Below are 21,935 nucleotides of genomic sequence, written 5' to 3'. Positions count from 1 at the left end.
AAGTTTGATGATCCTGCTCCAGGGCACAACAGGCCATCTCCTCAGTTCAGTTCAGTCGCTCAGTCAGGTCCAAATCTTTGTGATCCCATTGCCTGCAGCACGCCAGGCCTCCCTGTCCATCACCAACTCCCAGAGCTTGCTCAAACTCTTGTCCATCGAGTCAGTGTTGCCATCCAACCATCTCATCCTCTGTCGTCTTCTTCTCCTCCTGCCCCCAATCCCTCCCAGCATCAGGGTCTTTTCCACTGAGTCAGTTCTTCACATCAGGTGACCAAAGTATTGGAGTTTCAGCTTCAACATTAGTCCTCCCAATGAATATTCAAGATTGACTTCCTTTAGGATGGACTGGTTGGATCTCCTTGCAGTCCAAGGGACCCTCAAGAGTCTTCTCTAACACCACAGTTCATTTTTCAGCACTCAGCTTTCTTTATAGTCCAACTCTCACATCCATACATGACTACTGGAAAAACCATAGCTTTGACTAGATGGATCTTTGTTGACACAGTAATGTCTCTGCTTTTTAATATGCTCTCTAGGTTGGTCATAGCTTTTCTTCCAAGGAGCAAGTGTCTTTTAATTTCATGGCTGCAGTCACCATCTGCAGTGATTTTGGAGCCCCCCAAAATAAAGTCAGCCACTGTTTCTACTGTTTCCCCATCTATTTCCCATGAAGTGATGGGACCAGATGCCATGATCTTAAGTTTTCTGAATGTTGAGTTTTAAGCCAACTTTTTCACTCCGCTCTTTTAGTTTCATCAAGAGGCTCTTTAGTTCTTCTTTGCTTTCTGCCATAAGGGTGGTGTCATCTGCATATCTGAGGTTATTTATATTTCTCCCGGCAATCTTGATTCCAGCTTGTACTTTATCCAGCCTGGCATTTTGCATGATATACTCCGCATATAGGTTAAATAAGCAGGGTGACAATATACAATCTTGACATACTCCTTTTCCTATTTGGAACCAGTCTGTTGTTCCATGTCCAGCTCTAACTATTGCTTCCCCTCCTGTATACAGATTTCTCAGGAGGCAGGTAAGGTGGTCTGGTATTCCCATCTCTTGAAGAATTTTCCAGTTTGTTGTGATCCACACAGTCAAAGGCTTTGGCATAGTCAATAAAGCAAAGTAATTGCCATCTCCTCTGGCAATTACTAAAAATACGTAAGGGCATGTATGCCCTGGGATGAGGGGATTAGGGGTTAATAAGAACCAAAGCTATGGTTTTTCCAGTAGTCATGTATGGATGTGAGAGTTGGACCATAAAGAAAGCTGAGCACCAAAGTATTAATGCTTTTGAATTGTGGTATTGGAGAAGACCCTTGAGAGTCCCTTGGACTGCAAGGACATCAAACCAGTCAATCCTAAAGGAAATCAATCCTGAATATTCATTGGAAAGACTGATGCTGAAGCTAAAGCTCTAATACTTTGGGCACCTGATGTGAAGAACTGACTCAGTGGAAAAGACCCTGATGCTGGGAAAGATTGCAGACAGGAGGAGAAGGGGCCGACAGAGGATGAGATGGTTGGATGGCATCACCAACTCGATGGACATGAGTTTGAGCAAGCTCCGGGAGTTGGTGATGGACAAGGAGGCCCGGCGTGCTGCAGTCCATGGCGTCGCAAAGAGTTAGACACAACTTAGCAACTGAACTGAAGAACCAGGAATGAGGACCCTCAGAAACCCCAATCAGTCTCTGGAAGAAAAAGGTCTCACATCAATGATCTAACTTTCCACTTTAAGAAACTAGAAAACGAAGAGTGAACTAAACCCAGAGGAAAGAGAAGGAAAAAACTAATAGAAATTGGAGCAGAAATAAATGAAACAGAGGTCAGAAAAAGAATAGAAAAAAGTAACAAAACCAAAAATTGCTTCTTTGCAGACAAACTTTTAACTAGACTGACCAACAAAAGAGGAAGACTCGAATGATTAAAATCAGGAATGAAAGGGAGACCACGGCTATCAATCTTACAAAAACAAAAGATTATAATGGAATCTATGAATGATTATATGCCAAAACATTAGATAACCTAGATAAAAAGGACAGTTTCCTAGAAAGATATAAACTACCAAAACTCAAGAAGAAACAGAAGGTCAGAATATGCCTATGTGAGTAAAGAGACTGAAATAGCAATCAAAAAACTTCCTACAAAGAAAAGCCCAGGACTAGATGGTTTCACCACCAAACTCTCCCAAATGTTTAAAGAAGAATTAACACCAATCCTCCATAAACTCTTCCCAGAAATAGAAGAAGAGGTGGGAACACTTCCCAACTCATTCTGTGAGGCCAGTATGATCATGACACCCAAACTAGACAACAGTATCACAAGAAAACTACAGATCAATATCCTTCACAATATAGAGGCAAAAATCCTCAACAAAATGCTAGCACACTGTATCTAGCAGCATATGAAAACAGCCACATCCTGATCAGAGAGCCCAGCCCAGGTCAGGCAGAGAAGCAGCAGGGGTATGCTGAGGCCACTGACCGGAGGGGCACGGGTGTCTCTGGCTGGGCCCCAAAGCAACAGAAAGTAAGCAAGCAAGGCTGTCAGTGTGATGGCTTTTCAAGAGGGGCTGCCTGCTCTCGGAAAACATCTTTGTGATCACTTTTCCTCCCAAGTCAGTTCACATTCAGGAGACTTCCTCTCTTTGAAGGTGGGGGGCAGGGTGGGGGGCATGAGGAGGGAGGGCTTCCCGTCCACTAGCACTGGTCCCCTGTCTGTGGTGTCTGCTTCAAGAGCTGAGCTTTTTGTCTACCCCAGGAAGCAGGGGAAGTGAAGACTGCTGTTTGTCCCTCTTGCAGCCTGCTTGGCTATAAAACAAAGTAAAAAAAAAAAAAAATCAGTATATAAATCCCCAGGGTAATAAAGTAAACTGACTGTTTATTGCTCACCTCCCAAACTACCCTGCTTAAAGACCTTTCTCCATAAAGCCAAGGGGTTTTTAAGAGTGCACTGACCATGTGTCTGCCTTTTATGCATCTGTCCTACACACACACACATACACACTCAGAGTTTTGTGCTGTTGAAGAATCAGATGTATTTTTGCTACAATATCCTGTCCCTGCTGCTTAAAAATAAAAGGAACAGACTGATGCTTTCTTTGAGGAGACTCTTGTGCTCTTTCTTAGACAGATTCTTTTCTTTAAACTATTTTTTCAGCCACCCACCACCCTTTGCACCATCATTAAAGCCTTTTCAGTCCAAGAAGTCCTCACAAAGACCTGCTGCTTAATGTCTGCACTTGTTTCCTCAGCACTAGGTCACCATCCCTGTGTTTTAGCTAAACATGCTTCAGTACTTCTCTCTCCTCAGTGGTTTTCTGAGGGCCTCCGTCCACCCTGGTGAGGGGCCCCCTCATTAGTATTCTCCTTCTCAGACAGGGCATCCACACAGGGGCTTTCAGCCTCCCTCTTGAGGCCGTCAAGCCATCAATGAGCCTAGAGAGCTCCGGTTCATTTGAGAACTGTCTGCTTCTAGGGAAGTCCCTGGCACAGACGAAATGTCCCCTTTTCAGTGTAGAAGTGCCCCAGGGACTAGGCCACCCAGCTGCCGTTCGGGCTCCGGCCACTGCTGTGCACCCCCTCCCCAAACAGGCTGTAAAGATGGCCCCAGCCCGCACCTCCCTGCTCCCTGGCAGCAGCAGGACTCCAGAGGCAGAGGTGGTGGAGAAGGAGGAGGCTTGGAGACTAACGGTCAGGGCCCTGGACCAGAGCCCGGCTCCGCTCTGAGCTCCCTCAACCATCCACTTGCCTCTCAGGTCAGCGGTGGGGGCAAGGGGGCAGGTGGAAGGTGGATGAGAAGGCAGCGGCAGATGGCAAGTCAAGAGAAGCCATTCCACAGGACGGCAGCCTCACCTGTCCAAACACATACAGCAGCCCGATGGTGCCTCCCGTCTGCCCGCCAAGGACCGCGGCGATCATGGAGTACACGCCGCCGCTGCCCACGCCACAGTGCTCCCCAACCCCGATGCCGGACAGCACGGTGACCAGGGCCACCAGGGCGACGAAGGACACCAGAAACACGCCTGCAAGCACGCCTGTGTTTCCCTGTGGGGAGGGGAGGGGAGCAAGGACTCAGGTCAGAGTCAGGGCACAGAGGGGAGCACTGACCACCACCCCCATGCCATCAGAGGTGAGCCCGCTGGGAAAAGACAGAGGCAGCACCACAGGGGTGAGGCTTGGAAGAAATTCCAGATAAGCCAAGTGTTCTCACAGCAAACTCTGCAAGACTTACAAGCCCTGACAAGTCAAGTCAAAGCCACATCCTACCCCCACAAGGCCCCTCCTGGTCTGTCCCCTCCCCACCCTCCCATCCCTCAGCCGACAACTCCCCCACAGATGCTCTGGGTGTCCCAGTGGTGACCTCACTGCTCCCTCACCTCCACCCTCCTACCAATGAGGTTCCCGCCTGGAATGCCTTCCTGCCCACTCCTCTTCCCTGCCAGGCTGAATCCAATGCATCCTTCAAGACAGGGTCCATTTCCTTCTCCAGGAGGCTGTCCCCAAATCCCTTCCTCTGGGCTCCAGCAGCACCCAGGGCTTAGTGCCCGTCCCAGCACTTGTCTTACTGAGTCTGTTTCCAAGCCCATCTTACCTCTGGGCTGTGTACTCCAGGATTACACAGGATTTGGTTTGGGGAGGGGGCGGTTTCTTTGCCTTCTCCATTTCTCTCTCATTTGTGCGCACGGTACACATCTACTATACCTACTCTGCTCTCACTCTTCTGACATTTAAACATGCTTATCATCTGAAAGTTATTTGAGTATTTAGAAGTTCAATGCATTGAAAAATTGGTTAATTTATATGAAAGACCTTTTATAAATGAACAAAGAAGCATTGTTGGAGAAGACTCTTGAGAGTCCCTTGAACTGCAAGGAGATCCAACCAGTCAATCTTAAAGGAAATCAACCCTGAATATTCCTTGGAGGGACTGATGCTGAAGCTCCAATACTTTGGCCACCTGATGTGAAGAGCCAACTCATTAGAAAAGACCCTGATGCTGGGAAAGATTGAAGGCAGGTGGAGAAGGGGACGACAGAGGATGAGATGGTTGGATAATATCACCAACTCAATGGACAAGAGTTTGAGCAAACACTGGGAGCTGGTGAATGACAGGGAAGCCTGGTGTGCCACAGTCCATGGGGTCGCAAAGGGTTGGATACGACTGAGCGACTGAACAGCAACAAAAATAGTGTGGGTGGTGAGGAGAAAAAGGTAAATATTTTCTTCATTTTTATTTTGACAACTATTTAGATGGAGGTTGGAGAATGAAGTGGGATTATTGTATTTGTTAATCTACTGGATTTTCAGCTGAGAGTAATGCCATACCAAGCAAAACTATGATTCTACTAATAGAGAAGGGGAAAAAGTGGATTTAAAGTTTGTCACAGTAAACTACATGGTACCTAAAGGATTAGGTTTTATTCAGTTATGTTTTATTCAGGAAGTTACTTATTTTGTTGATTTTATATTTTTAATGAACTTATACTATTCTCTTCGTTTTCACACTCTTAAATCGTCTACATGGGATAATTTTTAAAAGTCTGTATCAATCTTTACGTTTTCACATCAAACCTGCCACTACAACATTTTTCAAATTACAAATATGCTGCCAAATTATTCTTTAGAATTAATATTTTCTGTTTAAAAATGACTTGGGTATGACCCCTACTTTATGTTATCCCCTAAAAGCTCTATTTTTGGCATTTCACATTTACCTTTATTTCCATGTTCAAATATGATTTTTCAGACAAAACTAATGTCAGAATTGAAAAGGAGAGATAACTTTAGGGCAAAAGGATGTATTTGTGTGGTAGCAGCCTCAAAGATGGTCCTGGGGGTCCCCACCTCCAGGCATTCATACCCTTGTGTAGTCTGCTTCCCTGAGTGGGGGCTGGATGGCGTGACTCACTTTTAGTGAGCAGAGCCCTGCAGAAGTGATGAGATGTCATTTCTGAGATGAGGGTATGAGAAGACCTCGGCTGTCATCTTGGGCACTTGCTTCCTCATTCTAGGTTGTTGGCCCTGGGGAAGACCAGCTGCAGGTTTTGAGACAACATTGTGAAGAGGCCGATATGACGAAGCCTGACAACAACCTCATCGTGATCTTAGCAACAGACCCTCTGCCAGTGGAGCCTTCATATGAAACTGTAGCCCTGACTGACAGCTTGGCTGCAATCCCATAAGAAAGCCTGAGCCAGAGGCAGCCAGCTAAGTTGCTCATGGATCCCTGAATCACAGTAACAACCAGATAAATACAAATTTGTGACTTCAAGCTGCTAAGTACTGGACTAATTTCTTATGCAGCAATAGATGATAACTTATACAAGTTGTACTTCACTTGAAGGATGTACCTAAAGCACACTTCTAGATAGCCACTTCTCAAAAAATAATCACCCAGCAGAAAAGTTAAGAGGAGGCCCTAAAATTTAAGAATCGAGATAAAGAGAGCCCATCCTTTCCTCCTTCCACTGTTCTGTAACCATCCCCTGCAGAAGGCAGAGCCCAGGGGCCCAGGCCGTCACTGCCAGGCTGTCCTCTGCCACAGCAGACAGCTGACTGGGCCTCCCTAGGACACAGGCTGGAGGTGCTGGGCAGAGGGGTGGCCCCAGGAAGGGGAAAAACCAGAGCTCGATCCCAGAAGCCTGAGAATGCCTGCTAGCACAAGGCATCTGAGCTGGAGGCTTTGTGTTTTGTAAGGGCTCCCCTGTAAGTTTTGGAGGAGTATGAGAGGCAGGGATTCACACCATCCACATCAGAGAGGTTGCTAAACCTGCTCTAAGCTTTCCGCACATTAATAAAGAAAACTTTCAGACCCAATTTCAGGCTCTGGTTAAAGGTAGAACCTGAAGCTACAGGCCTGGGTATGGAGAAGAGCAAGAGCTGAGGAAGGGCTGGCCTCACCCAGCCTCCTAAGAGGGCTAAGAATCCCATATACCCCACTACAGTGAAGCTCTCATCCCCTAGAATTTACAGATGTGACAGTTAATTTTATGTGCCAACTTGGCTAGATTATAATGACCAGTTTTTTAGTCAAACACTAGTCTAGAAATTGCCATAAATGTATTTTTAAGATGTGTTTAATATGTACAATCAGTTGACTTTAAGTAAAAGAAATTACATAATATGGGTAGTTCTCATGCAACCAGTTGAGGGCCTTAAGAGCAAAGACTGAGGTTTCCCAAAAAAGAAGGAATTTGGTCTCCAGACTGTAATATTTAAGTTTATAAGTTTTCAACTCAAAAACCTGCAACTCAGTTCTTACCTGCATCTCACTTACCCTACAGATTTTGGACTTGTCAGCCCCCACAATCACATGAGCCAAAATCTGACAATAAACACATACACACACCTCTCTCTCTCTCTACCTCTGTGAGATGACAGAAAATAAATACAGCCATCCCTCAGTATCCCCAAGGGATTAATTCTGGGACTGCTCTCAGATACCAAAATCTGTGAATGCTCAGGTTCCATAGTCAGCCCTCCCTAACCAATTTCACATCCACAGATTCAACCAAAAGTGGACCACGTAGTACTACAGTACTTATTGAAAAAATCCAAGGATAAATGGAGTGTGTAGTTCAAACTCATATTGTTCAGGGGTCAACTGTACATTGGTCTCCGCACCTGGTTTCTGGAACAAAGTCCCTGAAACCTTGTCATTTCTCCAGTGACAAGAGCACTAGGAACATCTGTCATTCTAATATTAGTGTTTGACCCCATCCCTGAGCCTGCTGGCTCAGATGGTAAAGAATCTGTCTGCAGTGCAGGAGACCCAGGTTCAATCCCTGGGTCAGGAAGATCCCCTGGAGAAGGAAATGGCAACCCATTCCAGTATTCTTGCCTGGAGAATCCCATGGATAGAGGAGCCCGGTGGCTACAGTCCATGGGGTCACAAAGAGTCAGACACGTCTGAGTGACTAACACTTTTTCACTTTTCATCCCTGACCCAGGGCTGCTAAAACCCTTGTAAACTCCTAAGGGGTAAGAGCCCTAGGAGCATCTCTTGTTCTAATGAGGCAGCTGTGAGTAGGTTCCTGTGTGGGGATTAATCACCAGAAAGACCAGGCCATGATTAGAAGCTGGGAGTTTCCACCACCACCATCCTCAACATGCACACACACTTCTCTAGAGAGGGGAAAGCAGCTGGAAATGGAATCAATAATGGATCGTGTATGCTGAAGCTGTTATAAAAATCCCCAAGGTGTGGGGTTCAGAAAGTTTCCAGGTAGGTGAACACATCCACATATCAGGAGGGTAATACACTTCAACTCCACGGTAACAGAAGCTCCTGTTCCTAGGACCCTTGCAGACCTTGCCCTACAGATCTCTTCTTCTGTCTATCAATCTATATCTTTTATCATATCCTTTAAAAAGCTAGTAAACATAAACAAGTGTTTCCCTGAGTTCTGTGAGCTGCTCTAGCAAGTGAACTGAATCTTGGGGAGGTGTCAGGGAAACCCCTGAAGCACAGGGGCAACCTAGACTTGTGATTGGCAGCTGAAGTAGGTGGGGGCAGCTTCATGGGACTGAGCCCTTAACCTGTGCCATATGATGCTCTCTCCAGGTAGACAGTGGTAGAATTGAGTTAAATTGTAGGATACTCAGCTGGTGTTACACAATTGCTTGGTGAGGGGGAAAAAACACATATCTGATACCAGTAGTGTCAGAAGTGAAGTGAAAGCGAAGAGAAAGGCATAGAGGAGGACTGTAGGTCTGTACAATTCCCTCTGCCTCTCCAGGCGGGGCATCAGATAAGTTGCAGGGCACCAGGAAAGCTGGAAAGGGTCACAAACTGGAGGCAAACTTGCCATCAGTCTGCTCTCTCTGACCCACCTCGAGTCCCACCCGAGATGCACCCTGACTTCTGGGCTCTCATTTTTGTAGTTAAATCCGTGGGGAGGCTTCCACATGATCCTCTGTCTGAGGCCCAGGTTCTCAGGATTCTCACTTAAAAGCAACGCTAGCTACTCCACCTGCGTGATCTTGTTTCCCGCCTCTGGAGCATCTGTGCTTTAGGAATCTGTCAAGCACTCTGTGGAATACCCCAGGGCGACAGAGCTTTCCACGTCCCAGGCCCAGAAGAGGCTCCAGGGCTACCAGCTCATCACTCACCACCAGCCAGCCGGTCCTTAAGAAAAGGACAACCCCAAAAATGTTGATCATGCAGGAGGTGAACACACCGTCCCAGGTCCCGAACAGCACTGGCTCCCATACGAACAGCTGGATCTTCCACCAGGGTTGGGGCTGGGCCAGGGCCTCCTGAAAACAGGGCACACAGCGGTCAACTCAACAGCAGTTGGGGGGGGGGGGGCGTTGCTGGGAGAAGTCAGCTTTAAAGCTCTGCATTTCTTCACGCCACACAGGCCTGCGCGCACTGCGATTCCTATGCCCGCATGCAGCACAAACGTGCTGCTCAGCAAACTTTGTTCCCTCTCCTTCTGGCCACTCAGGAGACTGTTTCCTAGCCTCTTTATGGGTGGTGTGGCCACATGACTGAGTTCCAGCCACCAGGATGCAGGGCTCCAGCTCAGACAGTGGTCACGAGCTCTGGGTGACACCATCCTCCCTCTCAGTCCTCTGTTCCCAGGGAGGAATAGCAGCTTCCAGCAGTTACTAGTCTTTGGGGAACCTTACTTAGCTTTTTGTTGCTCCCGCCCTTCTAACACTTCTATAATGAACTCTGTATGTTAAATTCCCTCTGTTTAAAGAACCTAGGGCAGTGACTGTGTTCCTCACTGAACATGAGCTGAGACAGTGATCCCTAAGTGCCCCTTCACCCCAGACCACAGAATCCCAAGGCATCGTTTGGCAGTTGTCTGGAATGAAGGCTAACAAGTGGTGAAACAGACACTTTGCTCATTTTTCCAATTCAAAAATAACAAAGGCACTCATACAGAAACTCTTTACTAGAAAGACTAAAACTTATGGAAATAATCTTAAAATCAGTAGCCACTCACACTAGGAACTGCTTCTGCATAAGTTTGGTAATTAAATTCAAACATCACTAGAGTCTTCCAATGGCCTCCAACTGCCACCACAGTGATGAGTGATTCTCATCTGGGGACCGGGGAGAGAGGCACCCAGTTAAGACCCATTGTGAGCAATAAGCCTGACTGGTGCATGTATGTGAGCTGTAACTTCAGAGAGAAGGCAGGAAAGTCAAGTGACAGGGGAAATCGGAGGTCCAGAGTCAGGGGCAAGGCCCCTGAACATCTGAGAACAGCCTATGATCTAGGACCAAGCCCAGCATCCAGCTATACTCAGTTAAAACAGAAGGAGAGGATACCAGCTTCCTGCCTTGTATTGTGCACCGACAGAGGAAGAAAAGGCCTCAAATAATCATCAGAGACATCAATGAAGCCACATGAGACAGATGGGCCGGGGGACTCCTTGGAGTTTCTGACAGTCCCTGACACCAGCTGGAATGCCTTTCATCTCTGTGTATTTCTGTTCATCTGTCTTTAGTAAACTACTAATGAGCAATCTCCTGAAAGTCAATTAACATGAGAACAGTGATCATGGTTCAGAGCAAAGACCCTGCCAACCTATGCTTGTCTTCAAACAAATGGTACCGAGGGACCTTGGGGTAAGTATAATAAGACTGCTTTCCAGGATCTTAATCTCAAAACCCAGGACCTGGCCCAACTTCCTGTCTCTGCTTATGTTCACTTCCTACCACGGCTTGTTGCAGGTCTATTATTTATTAGAAACAGCCATAACAATAGCAACAAGGTGTAATAACTTAGAGAGTGGTTTCAGCTTCCAAATCAATTCTCTCCATTGGTGCTCACATCAGCCCCCGAGGCAGGCAGGGAGAGGGCCCCTGTCTACAGCCTGCTGAGGAAAGAGAGCCCAGGAGAGACACAACTGCCCTAGGTCCACAGCTGGATTGCAGTTCCCCAACCCAGACTGTAAAACCTGCACCACAGCTCACTTGCTCTTTTCTCTCCTAAATTTCACTCTTTATGATGCAATTTCTAACACCTGGACTTTGCTTAAGTACTGGTGGTTCAGTGGTAAAGAATCTGTCTGCCAATGCAGGAAAGCCCTGGGTCGGGAAGATCTACTGGAGAAGGAAATGGCAACCCACTCCAGTATTCTCACCAGAAAAATCCCATGGACAGAAGAGCCTGGTGGGTTACAGTCCATGGGGTCACAAAAGAGCCAGATACAACTTAGTGACTCAACAGCAGCACCACCTGCTTTATCCTTAAAATTCCTGTTGTGATTCTAGAAATTTTATTCATCATTCATCACAGTCTTCATATTTCCACTCTGAAGGGCTGTTTTGTTTATTTGTTTAGTTACCTAATAGGATATGAAAAGCCTTTCACTACCCGGACCTCATTGGACTAAACCAGCCTTAAAGGTGCCGCACACACGAATGAGGCAGAAACTTTAGGAGATCTTCACCCTCAGAATAAAGCTGTAGGTAAAGGCATGCGTGGTTTGAAATAGTTTGGTGGCCCCAGTGTTGACCTTGTAGGAGAGTACTAGCCAGAGAGAGTGACAGCTCAAACCAGCCCCCTTGCATAATAACAGCGTGGCCCCAGGGCTGGTACAGTTCTTACACCAGTTCCAATGTGTATGTGTTTTCCCCTTGTCAAGCAAGTCTCTGATACCAGCTAGGTGTCCTGTAATTCAACTCAGTTCTGACACCATCTATCCAGAGATGGTGTCATCCAACAATCGAGGGCTCAGTCCAGCAGATGCCAATTCCAAATTCAGGCTGTAATCTGTGTTTATCTGGGAAGGTAAACAGCTTCCCAGGGGCTGTTGATTGGAGGTTCCCACCACCCACTTCTTGGGTTCAATTCATTTGTTAGAGCAGCTCACAGAACTCAGAGATCACCAGCTTATTATGAAAGGCTAGAACTCAGAAACCACCGGATGGAGGATATGCCCAGGGCCAGGCTGGGGAAAGAGCCTGGGATATCCACACCTTCTCTGAGGGCGGCACCCTCTCTTCATCTCCATATGCTCACCAAGCCAGAGGCTCTCTAAACCCTCTTTTTTGGTTTTCTTAGGAGGCTTCACCACATAGGCATGATTGATTAAATCACTGGTCACTGGTGACTGATTTAACCTCCAACTCTATCACTTCTAAGTTCCAACCCTCTAATTACATGGTTGGTTCCCCTAAAAACAGCCCCCATCCTTAGATGGTTCTAAAAGCCACCTCATTAATATAAACCCAGTTGTGCTTGAAATGCATTTGTTATAAATATCAAGACATCTTATCACTTTTATCACTTAGGGAATTCCAAGGGTTTTAGGAGCTCTGTGCCAAACACATATTAGCATGAAAGTGAAAAAGTGAAAGTGTTAGTTGCTCAGTCGTGTCCAGCTCTTTGCAACCCTATGGCCTGTAGTCCGCCAGGCTCCTCTGTCCATGGAAATCTCCAGGCAAGAATACTGGAGTGGGTTGCCATTTCCTTCTCCAGGGATCTTGCCAACCCAGGGATAGAACCTGGGTCTTCTGCATTGCAGGCAAACTCTTTACCATCTGAGCGACCATGGAAGCCCGTATTTACCATAAATAACAGTATCCCAACCCTGCCCTCTGTCTGTCCTGCCAGCTCTCTAAATACCCCCAGGTCTTGCTCAGACAGGCTGCAGGCAGAGCCATGTCCTCAGCATATGCAGACCTCCAACCAAGGACAGAGTATCAGCTTTTCCCCACACTTGGGGGTCTCAAACCCAACTCCCTCCTTTATGGGAGGTTAAGGAACCCCAGCTCATCTACGATACCCTCTCCCGCAGAGGCTGTGGCCCACAGACACTTCCTTTGTGCCTCTGCCCAGTCATTTCTGGTGCCCGGGGGAGGGCAGTGGAATCACTGGGTGACAGGGGTGATAGTTGGGCCAGTTCTGGGCTATCTTGTGATTGGCACCAACTGTTGATAACTCACTCAGAAACTGTCTTCAGATTTGGGTCCCAGTCATCTATTCCAAAATAACAGGAGTATCATTCAGTGCTCTATGGCACAGACATAACAGGTTGTGGGGGAAAGGCGGACGGCAGTAAGACAACGTGTGTGCCCAGCAGTGAGGCTTCTGGGAGACAGGGGTGGAAACTAAGGAAGAAGAGAAAGCAAAGCAAGAGGGGCAAAGCATCCCTCAGAAAGGCACACACATGCTCAAGGGGCAGGTTCCTCTCTTCCTTGAGGCCCCTCAAGTGGACACTTGGCAGGTTCTGGGGCACAGCAAGTTGGAGTCTGGCCGGGCGATCACACCTGCATGATGCTTGTTGCTAGGGCTTCCCTTCCTGACCTCCCAGAACAAGGAGCCAGGGCCTGGTCCCTCTAAGCCAAGGGCTGAAACCACACTGGAGACACCACAGCTGCGGGGTGGATGTTTTAGTTCTGAAGTAGAAGTCTTTCTCTTGTGAGTAGAGAATCTTCACTCTTCTGCAGAATGCCTGGGAAGGCAGGGAAATTGCATCCTGAAATGTGTCCAGAGTGGGACACACTGCTTCTAGCATGCAACAAGCGGGGCTGAAGAGACAGACGCTCTGCCACAGGGGGCCACGCAAGCTCCTGCCCCGGAGCCTTCCTATCAGACAGCCACCTCCTTCCCGCAGGCTGCCAAGCATGCCTGAGCGAGCACACCTGAAATGTGAGATGACACCTCTTCTTTCTGCCAGCAGCTGGAGAAAAAGAATCTGGCTTCTGCCCACTTGGGTCAGGAGCAGGTCAGAGCAGGACATGACCTGGCCCTCCCTCCCAAAGACACACACATATGCTCCCCGGAGCACACACATATGCCAGCAGCTTGCTCTCTGAACACTAGTTATTTAATTATCAGTCACACATCAGAGAAGATCCCAAGCTGCTGCTGGCCTGTGACCCGGTGGGCAGAGTGGGCACCAGCCACATTCCTCTCTGACTCTGAATAAGCACCACAGGCAGAGCTGGGTGGGGGGCAGCAGGCTCCATGGCCACGGCCACCTGTGGCCAATGCAGGCAGCTACATACCTGCCTTGGGGTGGGCTGCATAGTTTAGATGAGGTGATAATTGTGAAAGGTTTTTTGGTAAGCATGAAGCACATCAGGCAGTTTTAAACATGTGTGAGGATTTCTTCAGGGCAGTTGAGAGGGAAAGGAAAGATGTCTAATTGACTGTACTCTTCTATTAGCCCAACTAACCTGGCCTCATGTTTCAGGTGAATCTTCACCTGAAACATGAATCCTTTACAGCTCAGCCCTGCTCAGTCCCAGTGCTGGGGCAGCTGGCGCCTTCTCTGTTGCACTAAGAGTTTGCAAATGGGCATCCGATCAGCGCTCTGCTACCAGACTGATGCTGGTCATGGAAACTGCTCCAGAGGGGAAGTGGCAGGGACTCACCAGGAGTGGTCAAAGTCTGATTTCCTTGGATCTGAATCTGGGCAGCACCCTTGGTCAATATTGATTTAGTCATTCCTAGCAATGTGAGATCTTTGTGGCTATGTGGAAATCTGCATGGAATGAGTTCAAAAGCCAGCGTCTCCATAACAGTAGCTCCAGATGCTTGATCTGTGGTTTTTCCATCCTGTGTGTGCTGATCCTGGTCCAAGGCTAGGAATGTCTCAAGGAACAACCTGGTCATAGAACCATACAGGCATAGGAGTGGCAAGACCCTCAGATGCTGTGAAAATGTTGGTGCTGGTGGGAATTCCTGGTGAGGTTCTGCCTCTTAGAGCCACACAGCAGCAGCTCATTCCCCACAGAGCAGTCACTTCTGCACTCAGAATGCACAACCCAAAGACACTATGCTCTGGACACCTAATACCATCCCACAAATCTAAATTCCCACAGCAGCAATGCCATGGCCACCTAAACAAGAGCTTCCCCTTCCCTTCCCGGTCTCCTTGACAAGAGGACAGAAGCTTCCTGCAAGACTCGGGCTGTCACTAGACAATCTATCTCGGCTTAATATCAGGAGGACAAACACAGACCCTAATGCCCTTCACCAGTAACAGGCAAACTTGCTAAATATCAACTGCAAAAGATTTATTCTTCTAGGTGGCTCAGTGAATAAGACAATACTATACTCATTCAAGAATTCCTATGTACTAAGTACTTTTGACTTTTGGAATCACATAGTGTTTTACATACTCAAAATTAAACAAAATCAAATCAAATCAACAGGATGAGAGAGAAAAACTCTAAGAATGCAGAAACAAATTAACCTAACTATTTCTAAAGAAAAATATAACCACACTGAAGGTGGGAAAAAAACAGAGCAGAGTAATTTTTGAACATATTATTTTGACTATGTGCTTTCAGTCTAAAGACAAATAACTATAAACTAACACAAATTCTAGGCTTCCCTGGTGGCTCAGAGGTAAAGCCAATGCAGGAGTCGCGGGTTTGATCCCTGGATTGGGAAGATCTCCTGGAGAAGGAAATTGGACCCCACTCCAGTATTCTTGCCTGGGAGATCCTATGGACAGAGGAGCTTGGCAGGCTACAGTCCAGTGTTACAGGGTCAGACGTGACTTAGCAACTGAGCACACGTGTAACATGCATTCTAGAAAGAAAGTTTGTTTTTTGCAGGGGTAGGAGTTAATCTGCTTTCCATGATTATAGGATTGAGCAAAGAAGTAAATATATTGACTGACAGTCAAGTTTCTCACTGTTGGAGAAGGCAGTTAAAATTAAGGAAGAAGAACCCTGGGGTGATAAATCAGAATGAGAGGCATCAGTTTGAATTCATAGTTTTTAATATGCAGAGGAAGATATAAACATATATTCCTTCTGTCTACTTAAAGGGTCTACAAGGTAAGACACCCCAGTAGCAATGAACATATCTAACACCCAGATCTTGGTCTTTAAATACCATTTCTCACCTTACTGAGCCAGAGCTCTTTGGAGGAATAGCTGATTCAGGGCCGAGGCAGAGAAGATACAAAATGAACCTAAAATATTTTCTGTCAGAAAGTAAGGAAGTGCTCCTAAAAATGATGAGGATGTGTCTAAAGGAAATAGGAAACAGCCTGCAAGGGCACCCACTGGCCAAATCTGGAATGATTTGAGCATCAAAATCAATAATTATAGCAATAGAATACTCATGGAAAAAATAAGAATCTAAGTCCATACAGATATAAGTAAATGAATAAGTTAAAACAAGCAGAAAGAGGGAAAATCCTTTTTAGTAGAAGACCAACTGATATATGTAGAAAAAATGATGGTGTGAGAAAATCATCATTCTGCAGCCATCACAGTAATAACTGATTCTGCTAAGAATCAACAACTGATGCTAAAGCTAGTGGGTAGGAGATATATGAGGAACTGGATATTTCCATAGTCTCAAAAGTATCCCTAACAAATTATGTATTAACTACAAAAGTAAAATTAGTAACTTCAGACTGGATTAACCTAGTGGGCACCACCTGAAATGCTAGCCAAAGTTAACATTACCAATAATGGAACAAGCAGAAACCCTGTACCTCTCTCCTAACATGATGTCTGGAAAAGAATGTAATATCATTCTATGGGTTCCTGCCCAAAATACAAACCCCAAATCTAATCATAAGAGATCATGTCCCAGACTGAGGAACATTCTACAAAACAACTAACCTGTGTTTTGCAAAAAAAAAAAAAAAAAGTCAAGGTCATGAAAGACAAAGAAAGGCTAAGGAATTGTTCCAGATTAAATGAGACTGAGTGAAGCATGATGACTGAATGCCCTGTGTGATGCTGGACTGACTCCTGGTCTGAGGGAAAAAGCGACAGGATATCAGTGGGATAACTGGCAAAAGTGGACTGTGAAACTGTGGATTAGATAATAAGATTGATCAATTTTAAATGTCTTGATCTTTAAAAAAAAAAAAAAATCCATAGTCTGGCCATCCAGGCATGCACTATGGCTATTTTATTTGGCCACACCAAGCAGCTTGTGGGATCCTAGTTCCCTGGCCAGGGATTTGAATGCAGGCCCTCAGCAGTGAAAGCGTGGAGTGTCAACCACTGAACCACCAAGAAATTCTCTAAATGTCTTGATCTTGATAAATATACTGTGGTTAGGTAAAAGAAAAGCCCTATTCTTAGGAAATAGACACTGAAATATTTATGGATAAGGGAATATGATGTCTACAAATTACTTCCAAGTTGTTCAGGAAAAAAATACATACAATAGAATATGTGCTCAGTCGTGTCTAACTCTTTGCAACACCATGGACTGCACCCTGCCAGGCTCCTCTGTCCATGGGATTATCCCAGCAAAATACTGGAGTGGGTTGCCATTTCCTCCTCCAGAGGATCTTCCTGACCCATGGATCGAACCTGCATTTCCTATGGCTCTTGCATTGGCAGGTGAATTCTTTGCCTCTGAGCCACCTAGGAAGCCTATAATAGAACATAATATGTATCAAAACATACATATGGAATAGAAATTTAGAGACAGAGAGCAAGAGCAAAAGAGAGCACACAAATAATAAAGCAAAAGGACAACATGTTAACAACTGGTAAACCTGAGTCAAGAGTATATGGCAGTTCCTTGTACTACTGCAACTTCCTATAAGTGCGAAATGGTATCAAAAATATCAAAAGTTTAAAAATAAACACAATTTTTATTTTTTATTTTTTAAAAGAAACCCATAGATATTGAAAAAATAGTTTGTTCACTCTTGTACCCCCAGTGCTCAACATGGAACAGGTGCTTACTAAATGTGTTAGTGGAATGAATGAATGAATAAAATGTGCTTTAGAAAGTGACATTAAATATCTGGTGCACTGGGAAGACCCAGAGGAATCGGGTGGAGAGGGAGGTGGGAGGGGGGATCGGGATTGGGAATACATGTAAATCCATGGCTGATTCATATCAATGTATGACAAAACCCACTGGAAAAAAAAAAAAATCTCTTTTAAGACAGCAGAATATGCACTTTCCTATCTTCCAAATTACCATGACAATAACAGAAAAGATGTGGGCTTTTTTTTATGTATCAAATCATAGTTACAACTAGAAGGGAAAAAAACAAGTGCTACTAGCAGATCAGATATTTGGAGAGATTCCTGCATATGGGCTTGGATGGGCAAAAGAAGGCACATGATGGAGCAGCCCAGGGCAGCTAAGAGAAGAGCTGTCTTCCAAGGCACCTGAGAAGTTCCAGGTTCAGAGCCAGCAAATGCTAGGAGCAGACACAGGCCACAGCAATCATTGGGAATAACATCATCTTGGAGGTTTCATCATGTAATGGATGTAACACATATGGCACTTATAGCATAAAAGGCTAAAGGGCAGAGCTGGGAAACAGGCCTCTGTGATTGCCAAGTTCCTACATTTTACACTGAAGCGGTATAATATTAACTCTAAACAAACTGTGAACATTTTTAAATGTATGTTTAATCTCTAGAGCAGCTGTTCTCAAACTTTTTGATCTCCAGATCCTTTTACATTCTTAAAAATTACTGAGGATCCCCAAGAGTTTTTGTTTATGTGAACTATAACTATCAATATTTACTGTATTAGAAACTTAAAGGGAGATATTTTAAAATAGTTATTAATCACTTAAACATGATAATAATAAACCTATTATCTGTTAAAATAAGTCTCATGTTTGCATGAAAAATAACTACTTTCCCAAGTAAAAACATTTAATGAAAACATTTTAATCTCTGGCTTGATAGAATACATCTGGACTCTCATATCTCCTGCATTCAATCTGCTGTGAGACGTTATTTTTTTTTTTTTTTGAGACGTTATTTTTGAAGTACATGAAAACAATTTGGCCTCCCATGCTTCTATAGTTAGAAAGAGTAATCTACCACCACCAATCCATATATGAAAAAATTTGCTGTCATCCCAAAGAGAAGAACATTCAAGAAAAAGTGACAGGGGATATAACAAACAGCAGCAGCTGCATATGAACCAGAAGAATTAAAGGATACTTGAAAAAAAATTAAGACTTTATTGCTCAGAAGCAGCAAAGCTTTAACAACTTAGGCCTGTGTTTTCTCCTCCATGAGTCTGATAACGTCACTTGGTTTTCCAGTTAAACATACACATTTATATTTCTTACTACAATAAATGCTATTTACACATGTAAAGTTTTTATAAGCAACTATAACAAACATGGAAATACTTATTACAGTTAAAAAAAAATATATATATATAAATTTTATAAACCATGACAATGTAAAAGTAACATTCCAACTAACAAAAAATTAGAAATGAAATGAGAGAAAAGGGTAAATGTGCCAATGTCCTCTTTTTTCATACTGGGAAGCAATAAGTAAATGTATATTAAATTGATAATGTAGTCAAGAAACTGAGGTATAAATAAAATATTTAAAGTTATAAACCATTAGCGACTGTCTCTGGGGAATGGCGGTAATGGGAGAGAGGAAGAAAGCTTTTAATTTTGTATCATTCTTTTGCTTAAAAAATGTTTTTACTGCATACATGTAGTACTTCTATGATATAAATAATAACAAATTTTATTTGAAGAAAAATCTATCACATATTAGGAATATTTGAAAAATAAAATGCTGACCTCAAGTTAGAAATTTATTTATAACTCAACCTCACTTTATGCAATGGATGGATACACCAAAAGATACCTGTGATCTGAATCACATTTTGAATGTACAGTCTGCTTAAATTTCTTTGATAAAATTAATGTCTGTCCATACATGTGTATATCTTTGTTTAAAATTAAAATTTGCCTGTGCTTTGGTTTTTTTTTTTAAACTGATAATTGCCTAAAATAAAAAGGGCAAGCTACTCAAAATGAGCCATGGCCTTCTCTTTTTTAAGTTCTATGAACACTGAGACTCACTTTAGAGCAAATTTATCATCAGGATCAAACAAAACTATTTTTGGCTAAATGAGGGTCACTAGACTACCATGGCTTCAAGTTCATTGGTAAGCACCTAAATCCTGCAACTTCTGACAGAGACTGTGGATGTGATTTACAAGCTATCTGCAGATTGTAAAAAGCATATCCTGGAATTTTTTTACACAGACCAGTGGTTTTTACTTCACTATCTTTTTCTCTTTCTTTATGCCCGTTCATATAAAGAAGAGAACGCTTGCACAACAAAACAAAAACAAAAGAAATGTACCTTTCTCCTGATAAGTGACAATGACAACAATATCCTACTAGACAGGTATTCACACCAGAGCAGTACTACCTCTGAAGACTGTTCATGCTGAGCTATTCTGAAGCATACCACCATCACTACAACCTCTGCAGTCTTTTGACTAAGTTGCTAAATTCAGAAAGAAAGAAAACAAGTTTTAAGAATCAGATTACATTACTACTTGAGAGTATGTGTCTGTGTGTGTGTGTGCATGTGCGTGCACAGGCACTTGCACAAATGCACGCTCAGTTGTGCTCAACTCCTTGGGACCCCATGAACTGTAGCCAGCCAGGCTTCTCTGTCCATGTGATTTCCCAGGCAAGAATACTAGAGTGGGTTGCCATTTCCTCTTCCAGGGGACCTTCCCGATCCCAGGGATTGAACCCCCGTCTTTTATATCTCCTGCACTGGCAGGTGGGTTCTTTACCACTAGCGCCACCTGGGAAGCCCTACATTACTACTTGATAATGATTAAAGAGCAAACAAGTCTTCCCTGCTGGCTCAGACAGTAAAGAATCCATCTGCAGTGTGGGAGACCTGGGTTCGATCTCTGGGTTGGGAAGATCCCCTGGAGAAGGGAATGGCAACCTACTCCAGTATTCTTGCCTGGAAAAGAGCAAAAAGAGATACTGAATTACACTCCATAAGGTATGCATATTTCTTTAAATGTTTTTTATTTGATATTGTTTTATGAATATAGATCTATCTAGTATTTAAACTTCTATCCTGAAGAGAGAGATTTTGTCAGCAAAAGAATAAAATAAATGGAAAAATAAGCTAAAATTCTGTCATCCACTCCTATAGGAAGCCAGGTTGTTCAATCAGGCCAGACCAGAGTCTAAGCACCACCTAGCAGCTCCTTACACAAATTATAAGAAAAGTACTTCAGAATCATTAACACAGCCTCTAGGATTCTCCTTCCAAACTCCAAACTATTAAATAAAGGACTGCGTTCTTTTCTGTATTTGACCATGGATGAAATATACCCTAAGGCAGAAAGAAATTTTTAAGTCATCTAGTTCATTCATTCATAGCTAGGCAGAATATATTAATCCTGTTTTTTCCTGTCTTATGACATTATGACATCTTAAAAATCCTGCAGTTCAGGGAACAGATCAACCCTAATCAGCTCTTATAGATAGCACACAGCTGGCCAGGAGCATGCCTTCCATATGCAAACCTGCCAATTCGGAGTATATTCCCTAAGCCACTCTGTTTATCTAATTCTCACACACCAAGTCAATATTTCTCCTGCTCTAAATCATCCCCAGGCCATTTTCAAGGAAACCAGAGACCACCTCTACTGCCAAAGCTTACCAGAACTATTTAAAACCAGCCAGTCCTAAGCTGTTTGCTCTACCCTGCCCTGCCCTTCCCACCAAAAGCACAATAAAGGCTGTGGCCCAGGTTTTCCCTTCATTCCTGCTTTTGCCTCCTGACCAGAACCTGGTGCTTCCCCTGTGGCCCTGCATGGCACTCCTCCTTCTCTTGAGAAATGTAAGCAGTAAATTCTTCCAATGGCACTGATCTCTCTGTGTCATCAGTTCCCTTACAAATGAAGATCCTGTGAATATAAATGAGACAACACCAACTCATTCATTTCATTGAAGAATCACTTTCATTCTAGTTTCTTCATCCAGAAAATGTCTCCACTCCAACTTTTTACAAATATGAAGTATTTTCAGAGCATTGTCATTTTCAAGGCTGACCTCCTAGGCTAAGTGACAAGTAGGCCTGTAAAGTGGAAGGGGCTGAAGACAACAGAGAGAGAGCAAGATAGACAAACCAAGCTCATGTGAAAGTTGCAGACTCATTTCAACCCTGAGAGTAATTGCTGCCCTTTCTTCTCTCCCAAGCTCCAGGGCCCA

The 21,935-nt window shown here is 44.4% G+C and overlaps 1 protein-coding gene across 2 annotated transcripts in view; it reads right to left on the bottom strand.

The window, feature by feature from the left end:
* SLC12A8 (solute carrier family 12 member 8) overlaps window positions 1-21,935 on the bottom strand; it is a 147,553-nt gene that overhangs the window by 117,822 nt on the left and 7,796 nt on the right. For both annotated transcript variants that reach the window (XM_043875234.1, XM_043875235.1), the window contains exons 3-4: window positions 9,114-9,260; window positions 3,855-4,046 (exon numbers count right to left, since the gene is read on the bottom strand). In XM_043875234.1, coding sequence (XP_043731169.1) covers window positions 3,855-4,046; window positions 9,114-9,260 — 339 coding nt within the window. The remainder of the gene's footprint in view (window positions 1-3,854; window positions 4,047-9,113; window positions 9,261-21,935) is intronic.

The sequence above is a fragment of the Cervus elaphus genome, chromosome 19 (assembly GCF_910594005.1).
Source record: "Cervus elaphus chromosome 19, mCerEla1.1, whole genome shotgun sequence".
NCBI lineage: Eukaryota > Metazoa > Chordata > Mammalia > Artiodactyla > Cervidae > Cervus > Cervus elaphus.
This window is presented reverse-complemented; position numbering and strand designations above follow the sequence as displayed.